This window comes from Bremia lactucae, linkage group LG6 (genome assembly GCF_004359215.1).
Source record: "Bremia lactucae strain SF5 linkage group LG6, whole genome shotgun sequence".
Lineage (NCBI taxonomy): Eukaryota > Oomycota > Peronosporomycetes > Peronosporales > Peronosporaceae > Bremia > Bremia lactucae.
In genome coordinates this window covers 2,046,654-2,064,176 of record NC_090615.1, presented here as the reverse complement: position 1 = coordinate 2,064,176, position 17,523 = coordinate 2,046,654, and the positions used below count along the sequence as shown (strand labels likewise).

The 17,523-nt window shown below is 48.5% G+C and overlaps 3 protein-coding genes across 3 annotated transcripts; 2 read left to right on the top strand and 1 right to left on the bottom strand.

Annotated features, from left to right (window-relative positions):
- Window positions 1-126: 126 nt before the first annotated feature.
- On the bottom strand, window positions 127-1,770 carry CCR75_009105 (uncharacterized protein; the record flags this gene model as incomplete). Its single annotated transcript, XM_067967150.1, has 1 exon — window positions 127-1,770. One exon carries the CDS (start codon window positions 1,768-1,770, stop codon window positions 127-129), a length of 1,644 nt encoding a protein of 547 aa, XP_067818576.1.
- Window positions 1,771-5,549: 3,779 nt separating this feature from the next.
- On the top strand, window positions 5,550-6,178 carry CCR75_009104 (uncharacterized protein; the record flags this gene model as incomplete). Its single annotated transcript, XM_067967149.1, has 2 exons — window positions 5,550-5,690; window positions 5,714-6,178. 2 exons carry the CDS (start codon window positions 5,550-5,552, stop codon window positions 6,176-6,178), a joined length of 606 nt encoding a protein of 201 aa, XP_067818577.1.
- A 4,266-nt stretch (window positions 6,179-10,444) lies between these two features.
- On the top strand, window positions 10,445-10,895 carry CCR75_009103 (uncharacterized protein; the record flags this gene model as incomplete). The annotated part of the gene is made up of 2 exons (XM_067967148.1): window positions 10,445-10,687; window positions 10,722-10,895. The coding sequence occupies 2 exons, from the start codon at window positions 10,445-10,447 to the stop codon at window positions 10,893-10,895; spliced, it is 417 nt and encodes a 138-aa protein (XP_067818580.1).
- Window positions 10,896-17,523: the final 6,628 nt, after the last annotated feature.

Genomic DNA, 17,523 nt, shown 5'->3' with positions numbered 1-17,523 from the left:
ATTTAAAAGTAAACTTCATAACGCGCTTAATCGTCTATTGAAACAAGGCACGAATTTCATGACAATATGTCGCTACGAAATCTACCATAAGCAAACCATTAGCTCCTCCCTTTTAAGCATCAGATCCTACACAACCACGCGAAGTCGGCGCTCTAACGCGCACTTGTCCCCACCGCCCACTGTGTTTTTCCACCACGACTTTATGTGTCCGAAGAATCCCGTAGGGCACTCGGACGTGTCAAAATCTTCAACATCCGACATCGAGTCCTCCGTTTTCGAGTTATCATCAATTGTCTTAGGGGGAGATTTGGTATCCGGAGCCGGAGCCGGCGCCTTCAAGTCATCGTCCGAGAGCGCATACAAACCCTTCAAGTAGCTACTTTCCTCTGCAGGTGGAATAACCTCGAGCGTATCTTCCTTCTCGGGCGTCTTTTCAAAAAGAACATCGGCATCGCTTTGACCATCGTCCAAGACTGGTGCAGACTTCGAAACAGTATTGGAAGACGGTGTGGTCTTGGCCGTATTAGGTGAGGTCGTAGTGGTCTCGGACACAGCAACGTCCTTGGTGCCTGCAACTTTTTTCAGACCTTCGAGCGAAGTAATATCCATCGAGTCGAGCATATCGTCGAGTTGACTGTCGGACAATTTCAGCATACTGTCGAGTTTGCTCAAGTACGCTTCGCCTTTGGCAGTCTTGTTTTCACCAGGCACACTTTCCACGGGCTCCAACATTTTCTGAGCAGCTGCCAAGTAAGGAGCAGCAGAACTGTTCTTGTCTGAAGTCATTAGATCGTCGAGTTCACTGTCACTCATTTGAAGCAATTTATCAAACTTGCCGTCAAAATCTGAGTCCGTTCCACTGCCATCACCTGCAGTAGTAGGTGACTTGACACCAGTATCAGAAGACTTGGTATTAGCAACTCCAGTCTTTTTGTCTAAAGTGGGGTTTAACGAGTTAATGTCATCGTCATTGTCCTCATCGCTGGAAGTGGGAACGACTGGAGTCTTGGCAATCGACGAAAGGTACGTAGAATCAGGACCATCGTCGTCCGTGGGTAGCGCCGATGACTTGGTCGTAGTCAACAAATCCTCACCGGAAGTCTCGTCATCGTTCAATCCCTTCTTAAGGGTTGGATCAGTGGGATCAACGTCGTTTGGGCCATCGGAACCATTCGCTTGCATTTTCTTCTTCTTGATCATGGCGGCGACTGCAGCTTCCAACTCGTCGCGATCAGTGTCATCGGCTAGAGGAGCCTCCGGAGTCGCCGGAGCCACTGGATTTTCCGGGGCCGTAGGGGCCCCCGGTTCCTGCTTTACATTGAGATCGCCATCAATTAAGCCACCGAGACCGAGCGGTTTGAGAATCTTAAGGAAGTTTGGATCCGAGAAATTCATCAATTTCGTGAGCTTGCTTCCGTTTTCACCTAATGGATTAGGATCGACAGGTTTGGACCCATCATCCGATCCGATGAGATCAAGCAAATCGGACTGAAGACGTGTAAGAATGCTGTTAATTTCTTCATTCTTTGAACCAGCAACGGCCGTAGTCGACACGGCGGGGGAGTCAGCAGGATCAGAAGTCGCGCCAGATTGGAGCGCCTTATTCGTGGTATCAGCGTCCACATCGGCATCGTCATCTGTTGGCCCGTCAGCCGTTCCTTCGAGTTTATCGAATGCTACTAAGTTGCGATTCTCTTGTGTCGCAGCTCCAAGAACTCGGCTGCTGAACACCGCAACAGCGGATGCCAGTAAAATATGATGAAGACGCATTCTTAACGAACGATGCGAAAAAGTTGTGGGTCTCGTAAATACTTTTTGCCAGGGCAAATTGCGATATGAAGACAGGAATTGGGGGGCGGGCTCAATGCCTCTCTGCCTCACGTTTTTGCTGGTCCGATTGTAGAGCGAAGTCGGCGCATGTGGTAGCGAATCAGATCGCGCTCGACATGCCGCATGTTTTGAATTTTATCTTGGAAGATGGTAGAGCCATTTATACTTTGTTTAAAATGTAAAGGAACGAAAGCCGGCACTGGCTTGATTTCTTGTGGCTGATCGGACCAGATGCTATAATATTTGACTGGGAAAACGAGCGAGCCTTTTTTTATGGTAAAAAACGCTATAAAATCGACTTAAAGCGCCGTAACATTGTGATACTTTCGAATTTTAAGCTAAATAGGCGCTTGACTACCTAACAACGGGAAAATGTTCATGTAGGTACAGTGTGAGCTACAGTTTCGACGCTTGCACTTACATCTAGGAAGAAGCTGATACAATACCGTATGTCCCATCGATCTTCTACGATCAGGGTCAGATGCCGGTTCTATCGCGAACATTGCTGAAAGCGCTCGTACCGTATAAATTTAAGTTTATTGCAACCCGTTTTCAACAAATTTTAAAATGATTTTTAAGATCACCATTGAATCAACATGAAATTTGACCTCGGATCAGTAATCCGCGCTGGTACGTACGAACAGATTTGTGAGCGCTCATGAGCATAATTAATTAACCACTAATTAAGGATCGATGGCTTAATGTTTCATGTAGAGCCCCTTATTTGCTAAGGTCCACAGCCTCGAATTTATAAAAAGTTATGTTTTTTGCGTTGCCAAAAGTGCATATGCCCCGCCACGCTTTGGCTGATTGACCAATGAAGCTCGGCAGTTTGCACATTACAATCGTGTTATAAGGCCTCATGGTGGTCCACGCATCCCTCTGCTCAAGGGCTGTGCGACCCGCGTGTACGGTACAGCTAAAAAAAGAAACGGAGTCATAGATTAGCTACGATCATTTGCTGACAATTTACTTTAAAGCGAACCAACACATGTCCTATACCTGGCTCTCAAGGGTGAGCGGCGTAGGCGATGTCCATATCACCGTTGGGTAAATTATTGAAGCTGACTTCCCTTTGATCTGATGCAGAGGAGCATCGACACCATTTACTTACTTGAAGTGAAAACTATTACAAAAAAAATTGTGATGGAAATTATTTCAGTAGGAGCGGTTTAGTTTAATAAAAATTATAAAGAAATAGTTGCGGAGATATCAATTTTAGATGTGGACCTTTATTCTCGGATAAGTAATTTAGAGTGAGAATTAGCAATGAATAAATGTATCATTTAAAAAAGGAGCTCTTACTGTCAAATGATTTTTTAATTTCAAATTTCAATAGCCCATACTTTACACCACGCCATTCATTTATTGTTAGCTAGATATCGGCGACAACGTCCGTATTAATGGCCACTCTCCAAATCGCCGTGCACGGAGCAAAGATTTGACTGAGGACCCGGGCTAGCCTTAGTTAGTCCGTTAAAGCGAGCGCGTCACTAGCTGCGTCGGGTGGTGATCAAGGCGAGATGGACGGCACCTCTGGATCAGTAGGGGGTGGGCAGCTTCACAAGAACTCTATCCTCCAGACTCGGGAGGCAGTGGGCAGGGGGGGCGGAACACTCGACTCCGCGCCGCGGTGATAAAGACGATGGGTCTTCTAGCCGTAGCCCGCAGATACTAAACGAATTTTATGGAGGTGTTCTTTATACCGGGGAAGACGGTGATCAAGGGGCTCATCCACGTAAGGTGGTAGAAAATCCTCCCAGTGCGGGTAGTAGGGTGGACGGGGAGAGGTCTGCACAGTTGAGCGGCCCAAAGCCAAGCGAGAAGGGGAGGCCAGACTCGAGGGGTCTGAATCCCAGGCGATTGGCCCGCGGCGATGTAGGCGCGAGGGGGGAGCTTTGTCTGCGCAGCGGAGCGTGGACGTGACGGGTCGTAGCGGGCCCGTGATCGTTCTACCTCCGCAAATGAGTGACGAGCACATATTTGCGGCGGTGACGACGGAACTTCGAGCCGCTCCAGAGGCAATTTTACGGGAGGCGTGGAAAGCCACTGTGGCAGCTTTGTTTGCGGCTGAGTTGGAGGCGCTAAACATACCACACGATCAAGCACCGACGACGAAGCAGCAATACACCAAGTTCAAAGGGGCCGAGTCGGCTCAGCTCCAAGGATTTTTGAAGAAGTCAGCGTCGTGGATGGCTGCTCTTATGCCAACTGGTGTATGCACGCCCGAGGAATATGTCGGGATCTGTAAAACTCTTCCTGGTCTTTATCGACCATTCTCGAGAGTAGGACCAGCAAAGTCAAGTGGTCAAGGAAATCTGTGCGAAAATAATAGGCAGCAAAAGTAACGGGCAGGCGGTCCACGGTCAATCTATTGACACGGGCCATGGACTAAAAACTACCAAATGTATATGTTTAATTCTATCCAAGTATTCGCTGGAAGAAATCGGACGGCTGAGGGTAATATGTGCATCCACAGGTCGTGACAGATCGGGTCCGCGCCTCCGAACTGGCACCGAAGATGAGTGGAAGGTTATCTAGGGTTTGGCAGAGGGCCACATCGTCAGCCGGGGTCTGCCATATTTTCTCAATAAAATTTTCACTACGAAGGACCGCTTGCGGTTCCAGACATCAATTCTGATGCAAGTGGAGGGCGAATTGTCCTTTTCTCTCGTTAGTGCTCGGACTATCACTACCAACCGACAGCATACTCAAGCGTTGAAGAAAGACATATTGCTGGCTGCAGAAGGATTACAAGTGAACCTAGGGTACCTTCATATGATGCTGAGTCAAGTCAAGAGTATAAGTTACAACAAGGGTCAATGGTCAATCCATTTTTTCACCCGTACTGCGGCGAAGAAATTCCAGCGCACGGTAGTCACGTTCAGACGCCGTTGGTATCAGCTTCAAAAGTCTCATGCTCCGAGCGCGGGGTTAGTATGGATCCAACAGATTGGATCTACGGCACCAGACTAACGGCTGCAACAGAATACGTCGCATTGCTCTATAACGTCACACGTTTTATGGACAATCTGCGGCTTACTGCATTTTTCACAGAACATATTAGTGCTGAGGTGGAGCTGGAGAGCTTTGACGCGTGTACACCCAACTCTCGCACTTCCACGGTATGAAAATTAACGGTCCAGTTAACAGGTTGCCCCGAGTTTCTTCGCGCCATCGTGCGCATCGGCTGGTATAGCGATATCTACCCGTCGGGCTACTAAATCCTCCCAGTTCACAGCCCTCGCAGATCCTGATGAGGAGTTCTGTGTTACAGGAAGGACGGGGACGGCGGACATTACTTCGCGGAGCGACGAAGAGAGGTTGGCCGCGCGAGAAGTGGAACCATTATCTGTGCCTGTTCATAGTTCTGTGGTGCAGCTACGCATTCTTCAGAGCCCACCACCACAAGTGCCAATTACGCCTCAACTGGTAGCTTTGAAGCAAAAGGAATGTGCTTAGTTACGAAGCCTGCGTCAGGAAGCGGACAGCCTGAACAGGCAGCTTATGGAGATGCCCGCTGAGACCGAATTGGCACGGAAAATTCGATTCTACAAGTGTTGCGGTTGCGGCACGTCGCCACGTCGGCACCAGGGAATTGTTTGGCGCTTGCGATGGTACAAGCACTGGCCAACGACGACCTAGCACAAGTGAAGACAAATCTGAATAGGGCTGCGACGTGTGCGAAACGGGGGCTTAAATGTACAGGTTAAGTACATATGACGGATCAATTTGACCATGTGGAGCGGCTGAAGACCCTGGTAAATGTACGGCGAGGATGGATGGCAATGTCCATTAAAGAGTCAACCAAACAATCTATATGGTATCTGGAAGAATACGCGGCCAGCACCACGAATAGGGTAATGCCAATCGGTCACTATAGCTAGAGAGGAAGCGCCATGCTTCTTACGGCAGCCATTTTTTTGCAACGAGATGTTTACGTGATCAGGCAACCAAGCAATATTCATCACCATGGAACTACTGCCTATATAGGCCAAGCTCGATGACTAAGGCTAACAATGTGATTGAGACAGGGGAGCAGCTCATCTTGACTGTATCAGCATGTGTCGAGATGATAGCGACAGCCAAAAGAGCGGACCCAATAAATTTCCCTCTTATACTCCGGTACACAGACCGTCACTGTTTGTTCTACGTTCACTGCACGCTACCTGGTCCGCACGACTCTGGGGTCTCGGCTGATGATGGCAGTGGTGAGGATATGGATATTTCGCAAGATGAGATCAGTAAAAAGGAGATGAAAGGAGAAGACGAGAGTCTGGCAGGGTTTGTTGGTGCTGCGATTCGGCCTCGCTGGGGGGTGACACCAACGAGCTGTCGACTAGACTAACAGTCGGTGACATGACGTACACATTGCGCCAAGATATTCAGTTGATTCTCCGTTGCTCGGCGTCACCCCGGTATCCCGCACTTCTCGAGTTCCGGGTGAATACGGTGGCCGCCAGCTATGAGAACGCCCAGCTCCGCTGAATGACGACAAATCTTCTGCAGACCAACTCAGCGGCTGCAACTAGACTATCGTATCCCGGATTCGGTGATGATACAATGGCAATCTTGGGCGGCCGCGCGGGCGGCGCTTTACGACGTTCGAGTTTTAACACGGATCTTCAACAGTTGCAAGGTCCTGATCCCAGCACTAAATTTGGAAGTGTATCCTAGCGGACGGTAGTGCAGACACCATTCCTCCACAATTCCTACCAGAACTGCCATCGCCGGGGTATTCGTATTCAAGGATCGATCCAGTCCAGGCGTTGGGGAGCAGTCCGGGATAGTGGCCATACCAGTCTAGCAATTCGTCACCAGTCCACGACACTGTTCACTCATCGTGATCAGAGAGCTAAGCAGCCGGTGCTGCGTGACGGCGGGAGGTCCAGCACATTACAAATAGAAGGATCGAGGTCCTGGCAGGACATGTTGCAAGACCTTGAGTCGGAGTGGCCGAGGACGGCACTTAGTGGGTTCCCAGCGGTGGGGTCCTGTGACATTAACTGGAACAAGGTGGTCCAAATGGAACCGCGGCATCTTCTTACCAAGGCACGACGCTTTCCTCATAACATCCGACTCCTGCAGGTTTTTTTATCGGTGAAACCCTTGTGGCGTGGTCCGCGGTATGGCGCTACGAATGTATGTATGGTCGTCTCGCCGTGCAACGAGACCGGGTGTCTGACGATGTCACTAAAAGATGGCTTGAGGATTGGAAGTAAAGAACTTTGCGCCAAGTAGCCCTGTCCTCACTGGCACCTCCCATTGATAGTTCAGATAATTGACGGAGGTTAAAAGACAGCGGATACGGCGGAGACGACCTTCACCGACGGTGTGATATACTCTATAACGGAAGATTAGCTCGTCACATCATCTGTGTTCTGCTATACAAGGCCGAGATCCAGTCCATCACGGGTGAGGACGCCGCAAAAGCTACTGGCATTACGTCCCAGTTGCGCCGTCATTTTGCGGGTCTGAAAGCCCTGACGGCATATCGCTCAGCATTCACGGAGATGGTCAACCAGGACGACTGGACCATACTCGACACGTTTTTTTTAGCACTCTATCACCCAGATGAGTGTTCAAAGTCCTCCCCAGTACTAAGGCAGCCATATGAGAGTTTAGTACCTGGCGACAAGTCAACATATGTCTCAAGGGGATCTATACGGCTTATACCATCAGCTCAAATGGGACGGAAACTCTCTAGCAGGCGGGAAAGCCGCAGGCTCTCGACAGTAAAAGATTATCCGAGTAGAAACTAAGAATGTGAGGGGACTTACGAAGGAATCAAGAGCCGGTTGAATTGAGGCCTGGCGGAGAATGCCAACGGGCAAAGGTCGTTGGATCGGGACCAACAAGTTTTTCCACGAATCTGATCACGGCAAACTCGAAGTGGCGGAGTCCGAAGCCTTTCATCATTTGCTGGAACCTCCAAACTATTGTCGTTAAGTGTCGACGTCTCCAAATTTTCATCATCATCAATGATGTCGATAATTTTCTCGTCTTCACTTTTCATTGCCTTCGAAATGAAACGCTCGGCAAATGTCACGCTTCTTGAAATTATGATAGAGCCGTCATCCGCGATAGTAGTCTATACGCTTTGTGATCCTTTGCATAGCCAAGAAAATAACACTTCACGCCCGAATCGTCCAGCTTCTTTCGATTCTCCTTTGTAACATGCGCGTAACATTGCGAACCAACCACGCGCATGTGATCGATGCGCGGCTTCGCTTAAACATCATCTTGTACGGACTTGACTTCTTGTTCGACGAATTTGGAACCACGTTCCGAATGTCTGCTGCTGTCATTAACGCTTCGCCCCAGTAAGACTTGTCGAGACCGCTGTCCTTAAGCATGCAGCGCGTCATCTCTACCAGAGTTCGATTCATGCGCTCTGCCATGCTGTTCTGTTCAGGATTGTATGGAACTGTGTACTCTTGCTTGATAAGCTTCTCATTGCAGAAGTTATACATTGCCGTGTTCCAGTACTCGCCACCGTTGTCACTTCTAATGATCTTGATCTTAGTCCCAGACACTTTCTTGATCTCCCGGTAAAATCTTGGGAACGCGCTTATTACTTCACTCTTCTTTCGCAACGGATAAACCGTCACATACCGGCTCTTCATCATGATGAAGCTCACAATGTACTTAAAACCGAATCTAGAAGCTGGAGTGATTGGTTCAAGCACGTCGGAGCATACGATATCGTCAGAACGTGCACTTTCCCTGATTCCTTTGTCTTCCTCTCTTGACTTCAATGACTTGCGTACTTGCTTGGACGTTGCGCATACGTCACACACGACGTCGGTCTTCACTTCCGCGCCTTTGATCCTTCCGTCCTTTATCATATCATTAATCGTCCCATACGATGCGTGACCCAGTCTTCTGTGCCATAGCTCGTTCTCGTACGCGGCTACGTGACACTCCGCACCAGCCTCAACGTTGAGGTACATCAGGAAGCCCTGCTTCCTTCCAGTGGCAACTGGCGTCCCGCCCCGCTTCACAACGCACTCGTTGCGCTGATCTTTACTGTCATTCCTCGCGCTGATGCAGCCGTAAGCGAGAATAAATTCTTTGACAGATCTTCGACATGGAGAGTGTTTTCGAGGCGAGCGTCGATCCAAGCATGTCCTGTCCAAACGCGCAGCTTCACCGTTCCGTGACCGATGACCTTGAGCTTCACATTATTCTTCGCGCTTGATAAACTGCGCGCCTGGCACACTTCTTCATTCTCCACAAAAGCTTCCCGGTCCTTGCACATGTGTGCAGATGCGCCACTGTCCATAACTCAGCAGTCGCTGACGGACCCTTCGCTTGCATTAAATGCGACGTTGGAGTGTTCGTGTCCTCCTTCTCGTGTTTATCTTGGTCCACGACTTGAACGGCAATCCCCAACATAATAATTGACCTTGTCACAGTTAAAACACGCTCCTGAAGGTTTCTTAGCACGCCGTTCTTGCTGCTTCTTGGGGTGCTGCTTGCCGTTTCTCTTACTTGTGTAAAGGGTCGTTGCTTCTCTCACCCATACCGTGTCCTTGTGCCGCACTTCCTCAGCGATCAACTTGCTCACGAGGTCGCTGAAATTCAAACTTGACACCGACATGCGAAACGCCTGCACCAAGCTCTCGTAGCTTGCAGGCAGACTCCTCAGCATCACCGCACATTCGTCCTCTTCACTTGGCCCGCAGTTGGCGCTATTCATCTTCATGACTAGGTCTTCAAGCTCTGTCACGTGACCACTAATGCTTGAAGCTGTATACTAAAACGACGCAAACTTCTCCTTAAGCCAAAGGCGATTCGCCATGTCTTGTGTGCGACGGAACTTCGCCAGCCATCCCCACGCCTCTCTCGCCGTCGTCGCGTCGATAATGTGCATCAACTGCGCGTCACTCAGATTCAGCGCGATCGCGGCGTGCGCTTGCTGCTCCTTTACCGCATTCGGAGCGTCTACACCGGAGATAGCTCCCCACAACCCCTTAGACATGAGGTACATCTTCATCTTGTAGCTCCATAGCACGTAGTTTGAGCCGTGAAAAGGCTCAATCTTGAAGCCGGAGTCGTTGCTTGGGCTCATAACCTGTTGAATTACCTTACGCCATGAGCTTGAAGATAGACTTTCCGGTTTGCAATTTCGACCGTAAGTCCATCTTAAAGCTCATAGCGTAACGTAATTCAACATACAAGAAAGGCATGTGAATAGTGAGGAGTCAGCTTCGCGATTGCAAGACGACTGGAAGCGCAGGTGGAGACAACCCCAGCTTGTCACAGGGTCTCTCCTATCATACTGGAGTGTCGGTGCAGACAAAACGGGGTGTGTGGCAATTTTACTTGACCTACGTGGAGTAGCCGAGGCACGTCCATGGCATCCTGGAATGTGGACAAACCGGGTCGTCTGCGTTGAGATCGGAAATGCCCTGCTGGTGAATATTTATGCGCCAAACCGTCATGCCTAAAGAGAAACATTTTTTTCTCGCCTGGTGGAATGACCGTGGCCAAGCCGAGATACCATCCTTGCGGGCGATTTTAGCTCAGTACAAAGTTCCAACTTGACCGCTAAGGTGGCCAGCGCACTAAACGTCCAGAAAGTGCTTAGTTAGGCCACTTGCTAACTTTAATGGGGCTCGAAGACGCCAGTACATTGTCGGCCCCGGTGGATGACGATCCACCAAAACCGACGGATTTTCTTACATACTGGACCAAATCGACGGCTAGCAGTATTGATCGGTTTTATGTTCCGCGTGGGTGGGCGTCTTTGGTACAATGGGTGGAGGTGATAGAGCCGGCCGTCGAGTCCGACCATCTACGGGTGTCTCTTATTCTAGGGCGGGGTGCGTTAAATGCACCCGAAAGTCGAAGAGTGCGTCCTATTCGGTACCCTATTTATCTCTCAGAACCCACTGCTGTCAGAGCTGATCGATCGGAATGTGGGACGAGACCCATCAGCGCTTACTAGGGATGACCAGGCTCTCTGGTGTATTGCTGCAATCAAATGGTGCGCAAGCGTTCAAAACAACGAAGCAAACGGTATGTGGAAAAGGTTCAGCGGCAAACGCGAGCAGGTCTAACAAGTCGACAGCAACTCATACACGCTCATCGAGTAACGCTTCGCAAGGAGTGTATGATTCAGGAGGGGCGCCGACTTGAGCTTACGACAGATTGACTTCGATGGGATTACAAGCGCGTTTCTGATTGGGAGCGGGACCAAACTGTTACCAACCTTCACCACCTCCATGGGGTGGCCTTTTCGTGCCATGCCACAGTCGCTGATAAGTTTGCAACGGAGTGGCAGCAAATTTTAGGCTGGAGTCACAACACTATACTGCAGTGGCGCATGCGTCAGGCGTTCAATGAATTCGTCACGATTCCGGAGGCTCGCAAAATGACTTTGATCGAAAATGCTTCCTGCTTCAGCCTGTAAGCATGGACGAAGTGGTCAGTGCAATATCAGGACTTAATCGGCACAAGGCGGCGGGGTATGATGGGCTGAATTATGACTTTTATAAACTCAAGCTATTTTAGTGCCGGCGATGGTACTCCTCGAAAACGAATTACTGAATGAGAAGGATCCGCCGCCTTCACTTCTAGGAGGCCATATTATTTTACTTCACAAAAAGGGGGACTTGGTCGATGCTATGGATTACCGGCCGATATCGCTTCTTCATACAGGGTACAAAATAGTTGCCAAACTTATGGCAACACGATCACAAGCTGTCCTTCCTAAGGCGGTTGTGGACAACCAGCCGGGTTTTGTGCAGGGACGGGAGATGATGAAAACAGTCATGATGATGCTCGCCGCAGTCTCTACTGCTCGGGCTGAACCTGACTTGGAAGCAACACGGAGTCAAGAAATTTTATTGCTGGATTTTCGAAAGGCATACGACATGGTGCACCGGATTTCCTCTTTCAAGTCCTGGAAGAGTATAGATCCGCAAGTCCTTTCATTCATATGACGCGGAAATTGCATGAGTCTACCACAGCTAAATTTTTGGTCAATGGCTCCCTTTCTCATCCATTGGAAATCACAACGGGATTCGGCAGGGATGCACTTTGGCGTCATTACTGTTCATCCTGGCGGCGGATGTCCTGTCATTAGCGATCACACAGGACTGCGAGCTTCAGGGGATCGAAGTTCCCGGGACACACGGTGAGCAACACACCCTTTCCGCGTTTGTCGATGACTCCACTGTATTTCTCCAAGAAGCGAGTAATGTTCCACGCGTCCTCGACATCGTCGCAGCTTTCGGTCGGTTATCGGGGCTCACTGTGCAGCCAACAAAAAGTCAGATCATCTTTTTGAATACGGCAGTGGCTTTGCCTGAATATGAGGGAATACCTGTGTTGCCTCATGGCGAAACAACACACTATCTCGGTCACCAAGTGGGTACACTCGTCGACGCAAATTAGGCTGTCCGGATTCGGAACGTGCACCGTCGACTCGCGACGGCTACTCGGGTGGCGACCAGTGTCTCTTTCTCTGGGTGCTCATACTCAATGTAATTATGCTGCCAGGAATACTCTTCACGGCAGCGGCCTTTGATATGCCACAATAGGAGGAGGAGGAGCTCCGAAATCTCCACAAACAATTTCTGTGGAAACATGCAACCTCAACAGAGCGCAGTCGTCATAAAATTAACTTGGCATTTTGTACACACCGCGAGCGGCTTGTGGGGTCGGCTTGGTTTCGATAGCAGTGGCTGTTAAATTACAACGAATAAAACACGCTCGTCGTTAGCTTACACAGAGGCGCGACAGATACGTCGGGGCGTGGAAATTTTGGACGTTTCCGGAGGCTCGGGACGACGCCTCTATCGTAATCACGCCACTAAACCCCCTTTATTTCCGCAGGCAACGGAGCAAGATACGTGGTGAATCGTTGCAAGCTGATATTCGTGCTTGGCTTAAATGGAGCATGAAGCCTTACAGGATCGGCATGGTCGTAATATACAACGGCACATCTTGCAGACCAAATGCTGGAGGGACGGAGACCGGCTTACGATTTGATTAGCGGAGCTGTTACCGGCAGTTACATGGGAGATAACGGCCATGACCAGACGGTATTGACCAAGTATTCGTGGGCAGACAATCCCATGGTTATGCGATGGCACAGGTTATCGGTTGATGAGCAAGAAATACGACCGCATCAGGCAGTGCTCACTGGAAGAAATTGCGATGGAGCGAACCGGTCCGACAACATACGTTTGTCACGTCCCGTTGGCTGAGGGACCGGAGAAGCACAACCCGAACCGCAAACTCGGGCGCTGGGCTTTAGCAATTCTATTAGGGAGTCCTCCGTTGGCTATGGGACGGACATTCGAGGTGATCCCCACGGTGGCTGTACGACACCCCCCCCCCGGACCTCCGGCTATCTTACAACTGGGTGCTGGTAGAGAATGGAGCTGTCCGAGGGGTGGAAGGTACAGCGCTGGATATTTCATCACGGAGAATCATGCTTGAGCAGAAGGCCAACGGGATTAATTGCACAGTCGATGACTTATATCCAGTATATCTGGAGAATGGGACGATGTGGCCGTCATCAGGAGCTCGCAACGAGCTCTCGGGCTTGTCATTGAGGCACATCCATCGATCCACAGCTTTCTGTGAGATGCCTCATTCAACGTAGCGAATCGGCATGTTCTTAGGTACATTAAACGCCAGCGGTATGGCAAGGCGAAGGTGGGGCTCGGCACGGCTCTGGAAGGTCTACTACAGAAGTTACAAACCTGCGCAGACCGGGGAGACTGGTACTCTGCAGCTCTTTGTCAAACCCCGAAGCAGCTGTGAGGTCATCAAAATGCAATTACGGAGTAGCAAGTGTGGGTCTATTACCGTTTGTTACTCCAACAGCTCAATTTATTTTCCCGGGCAGGGAACTTGACAACAGTTGCAGGAGGCTGTCCGTCTGTGGCGTTCACAAGGAGACACTGGAGCACATTTTCTGGACATGTCCGGTGGCTGATCCAAGATTTGGTACGTTCGGCTACGTTAACATGCCAAATTTTACTTTCGTCGCATCAATGATGATGCAACGAGCTTTAATGGCGTCGAGTAATTCGACAACAAATCATCATCAAAAAGGAGTCGCCTTCGATTGCCTTAAATAGCAATTCATATTTTCGGGCTTTTGGGTTGACGCGAAGGCGTTGGCCCACTAGCAGCATGTAGATGCTGCTGTCTCAGCAGTTTCAACTCTTGACTACCCTGTTTTCTCAGCATGTCTGTGTGTTGAAAGCCTTGCTGACAAAGCAAAGCTACTTATCTTGGTTCCGTCGAGTTCACGTTGTACGAACTCGGCTATGGCCTCATGTTGTTCATCTGTGTTCCGAGTGAACAGCATGGTGCCATTGGCTGGCCCGCCTACTACCAAGCTCATGTATTCGACCGCTCTCCAGTCAAGGTCACTCAAATAGTGAACCTCTACGCGTTGCGTGATAGCCTTCTCAAGAGGCTTAAAGCTCCTCCTTCTTCATCCATAATGTCCTTAATGGCTTGATTGTGCGTAAGCCATTGAACGGACTACGAAGTGCAAGTGCTACCTGGTGCAACGGGAGTCTTGACAACAGTTGTCGTCAATTTACACTGATTACAGTGAAGGTGGGGTTCCTCGATTAATTTATGCACACGACGTGCAGAGGACGGTTCTAAGTAGCTGGGAAGTCTTAGCTACTGAGGGCTAATTCTAAGGCTTTACGATAAGGATAAAGTAAATTGTTATAATATATAGAAAGTCGACTAGCTTTAATGTATTTATACCCGACTATGCAATGCGCCTCCTGCGCAACGCCTTATCGTGTCCTGTAACGATTGGCAAGGTTGATTTATATCAACCAATAAATAGAACCAATGCCTTATTGCGTCAATGCCAAATTTGGAATATTGAAACTTTTAAGTCAAATAAATAAAAAATAATACTTTTGTACGTCTTTGTTTATTTCTTATTATAGGAGACAATATTTATTATTTTTTTTGAAAAAAAATATTATTGTGTAACGGGACACCCCATTATAGTTTTATTTCCTTCAATTTGCTCACGACATCTTAAAAAGCTACAAGCTTGATTTAAGTTAATAATGATTATGTTGACCAAGCGGTTCGAAAGCTGTGACCTGCTGCATGTTGTGCAGTTGAGAACTCGTGCTGTCATACAACCAGTTTACGCTGCTACGGTGTCTTATTCAATTTATTACTATCTGATGACGCAAAACGTAATTTCAACGATTTTGTTCAGTTGCTCCACAACTCACAAGGCCTTATTACATATCCGGTGCAAACTTCTCCGCAGACTGCTATTGGGTAGATGAGCGGAGCTTTCCCCACACTCAAATTTGTGCCTTTTTGACGAATCTAAAATTAAATTTAGCGGCACTCAAGCGCGGCGCAAGTCGTTAGTGACAAGTGGAATGCAGCCTAGGAAGCCACACAACGTATTGTTAATTTTAAAATCTTCTGTGGATTTTGAATCATAAATATATAGGAGATAAGGTTGGCAGCACATTCACACGTCCTTTTAGCAGCGTAAACTGCCTTTATGATGCAGCTGATGCCTTTGTGTCCCTACCCTGCACAATGGACTCTGGAAGAGTATAAAGCTAAAAATATTCTTCACATAACATTTGGCAAATTTTGGACCGTCTATAACTTCTGAGCAACGGGCGTAATGCACCATTTTGCTATAAATATGTCGTTATGGTGTTTTTTTGCAGCCTTACACGGGGAGGCCTTCCTTGTAAATTATCACCCTGTCAGCGACTTTCTAATGCTCGCTGTGCGCACTACATTTTATACGTGCTGTTAATAATTATGCACACCTTGGCGCAAAGGTGAGAACATGGACGAGTCTAGTAGGCTCGCTTGGGGTTATAAATGCGCTGTCGCGATTGGATGCTTAGGCTTTCGCTCGATGAAGGCGGCCGACAGGACAATCTTCATATCACATGGTCATTTGAGGCGGCTTTCAACTAAAAAAATCATGCGCGGCTGTCTTAAAATCATTAAAGTATATTTCTTATAATTTTTTATGAGCTGACTTTAGCTTCAGCAAAACCGGAAAGCGTAAAACGTATTAGGTAATCCGCTCTTCATGCAGAATTACGAGATGTACAGCTCTCTGAACGATTTTTGTCAGCTGGATCGTGAAAGACGAGAAACAGGTCAGATGGTTCAATCAGCAAATGTTAATTGATCTTTAGAAATTATTATACATGGTCAGTCACTTTACAGCGAAGCTACCTTGTTCCTGAAGTCAGAGGAAGACTTTATGCTCAAACAATCGCTTAGTTCTATAGAATTAAGTAAGCCTTATAGAATTAAGCGAATGTTTGAATTTAAAGCCTTCCTCTAAGTAAGTTTAACAAGTCACTTATGTAGGCGGGCACGTCGTAATGCGGCCACGCTCTACTTAGACACCTGCCCTAGCACAGCGAGGAAGCGGTTTAACCTGCTTCTCTTGCGTGCAGTGAGGTAGTTGTGGTGGACGCGTTGGCGGCCTCACCCAACACACTAAGTACTGTGATTAAGAGTCGTCACGGGAGCGGTAATCCGTTTCCTCATGCGCACTAACCAAGTAGGAAGTAGTTTTCAGACTGATTTATATTTAATAGAATCAAATACAAATACTTATTTTTACCAATTAAAATGTTATCTCTATAGAAAACCTTTAATGTGTATTGCGAGCGTATCTTTCTAGATACCTCGCGTAACGGATGACGCTGGGCGTCATCCCTTTAATGTAATTGCACCATGTGCATCACATCCACAAGGGTTGGTCACAAATGTGCACCACACCCGAGTGCTGGGTCTAATTACTATTATTTAGTAACTGACTATCCCCTTAAGTACACTTGATCTACTTAATGGGGACTGTGTTACGTAAGTGCAACTTTAGCCCATTACACCATCCCCCCTTTAAAGAACAAATTTACATTTTTAAATTCGTCAAAGAGGAGTTAGGAACTGCGAGCACCTTTACGCGCCGCTAGTTCACTCAATCCATACACGGCGCCAAAATGCCACTTAAAAGGGGCCACTTTGGTGGGTTGTCTGCGAAGACGCCCACTCAACCTCAAAGTAAATGCACGCGCCGCATTAATTTGCCGGCCGCGTCTAATGCCTTAGTCGAAACGCCGACAGCTACTGCTGCTGCCGCGTTAACAGGGCTAAAGGATCCATCCCACTTTAACAGTAAGGATGTTGATCCGTCGCTCATTGTCGACTACAATGAGTCGACACCGTTGCCATCACCTCATAGTAGTGATGCGGGCAATGAGCTCCTGAGGAAGAATGATGGCACATTATTGCCTATCCAAACTTCTTTCATGGCTCACAACATGGAGACAGCAGCATTTACAAATGCTGTTTCGTCGTCTGCGCTGAATAGCGCAGCGACAGGTAATGAGAGCGCTGCCTATAAAGGCGCAGCCGCTTCTCCGTGAGTAAAACCACAACGCCTTATGCTCAGAACATAATCCATAATGGTTCGGACATAGAGGATTCGGAGCCTAAAGCTCCGCTGACGACACGTGAACGTGCTCGGGCGGTGTCATAAGGCAGTCGTTTAGAACGTGGCTATGTGACGGGAGGCATTCCAAAGATGGCCCCTCCCTCTGAATGGCCTCATTGAAATGGGCCAAGAGCGTCGCTCCAAGAGCGCGCTCTTGTAGACGCCAATAATTATTATGGCGTCTTTTAATCATGGAG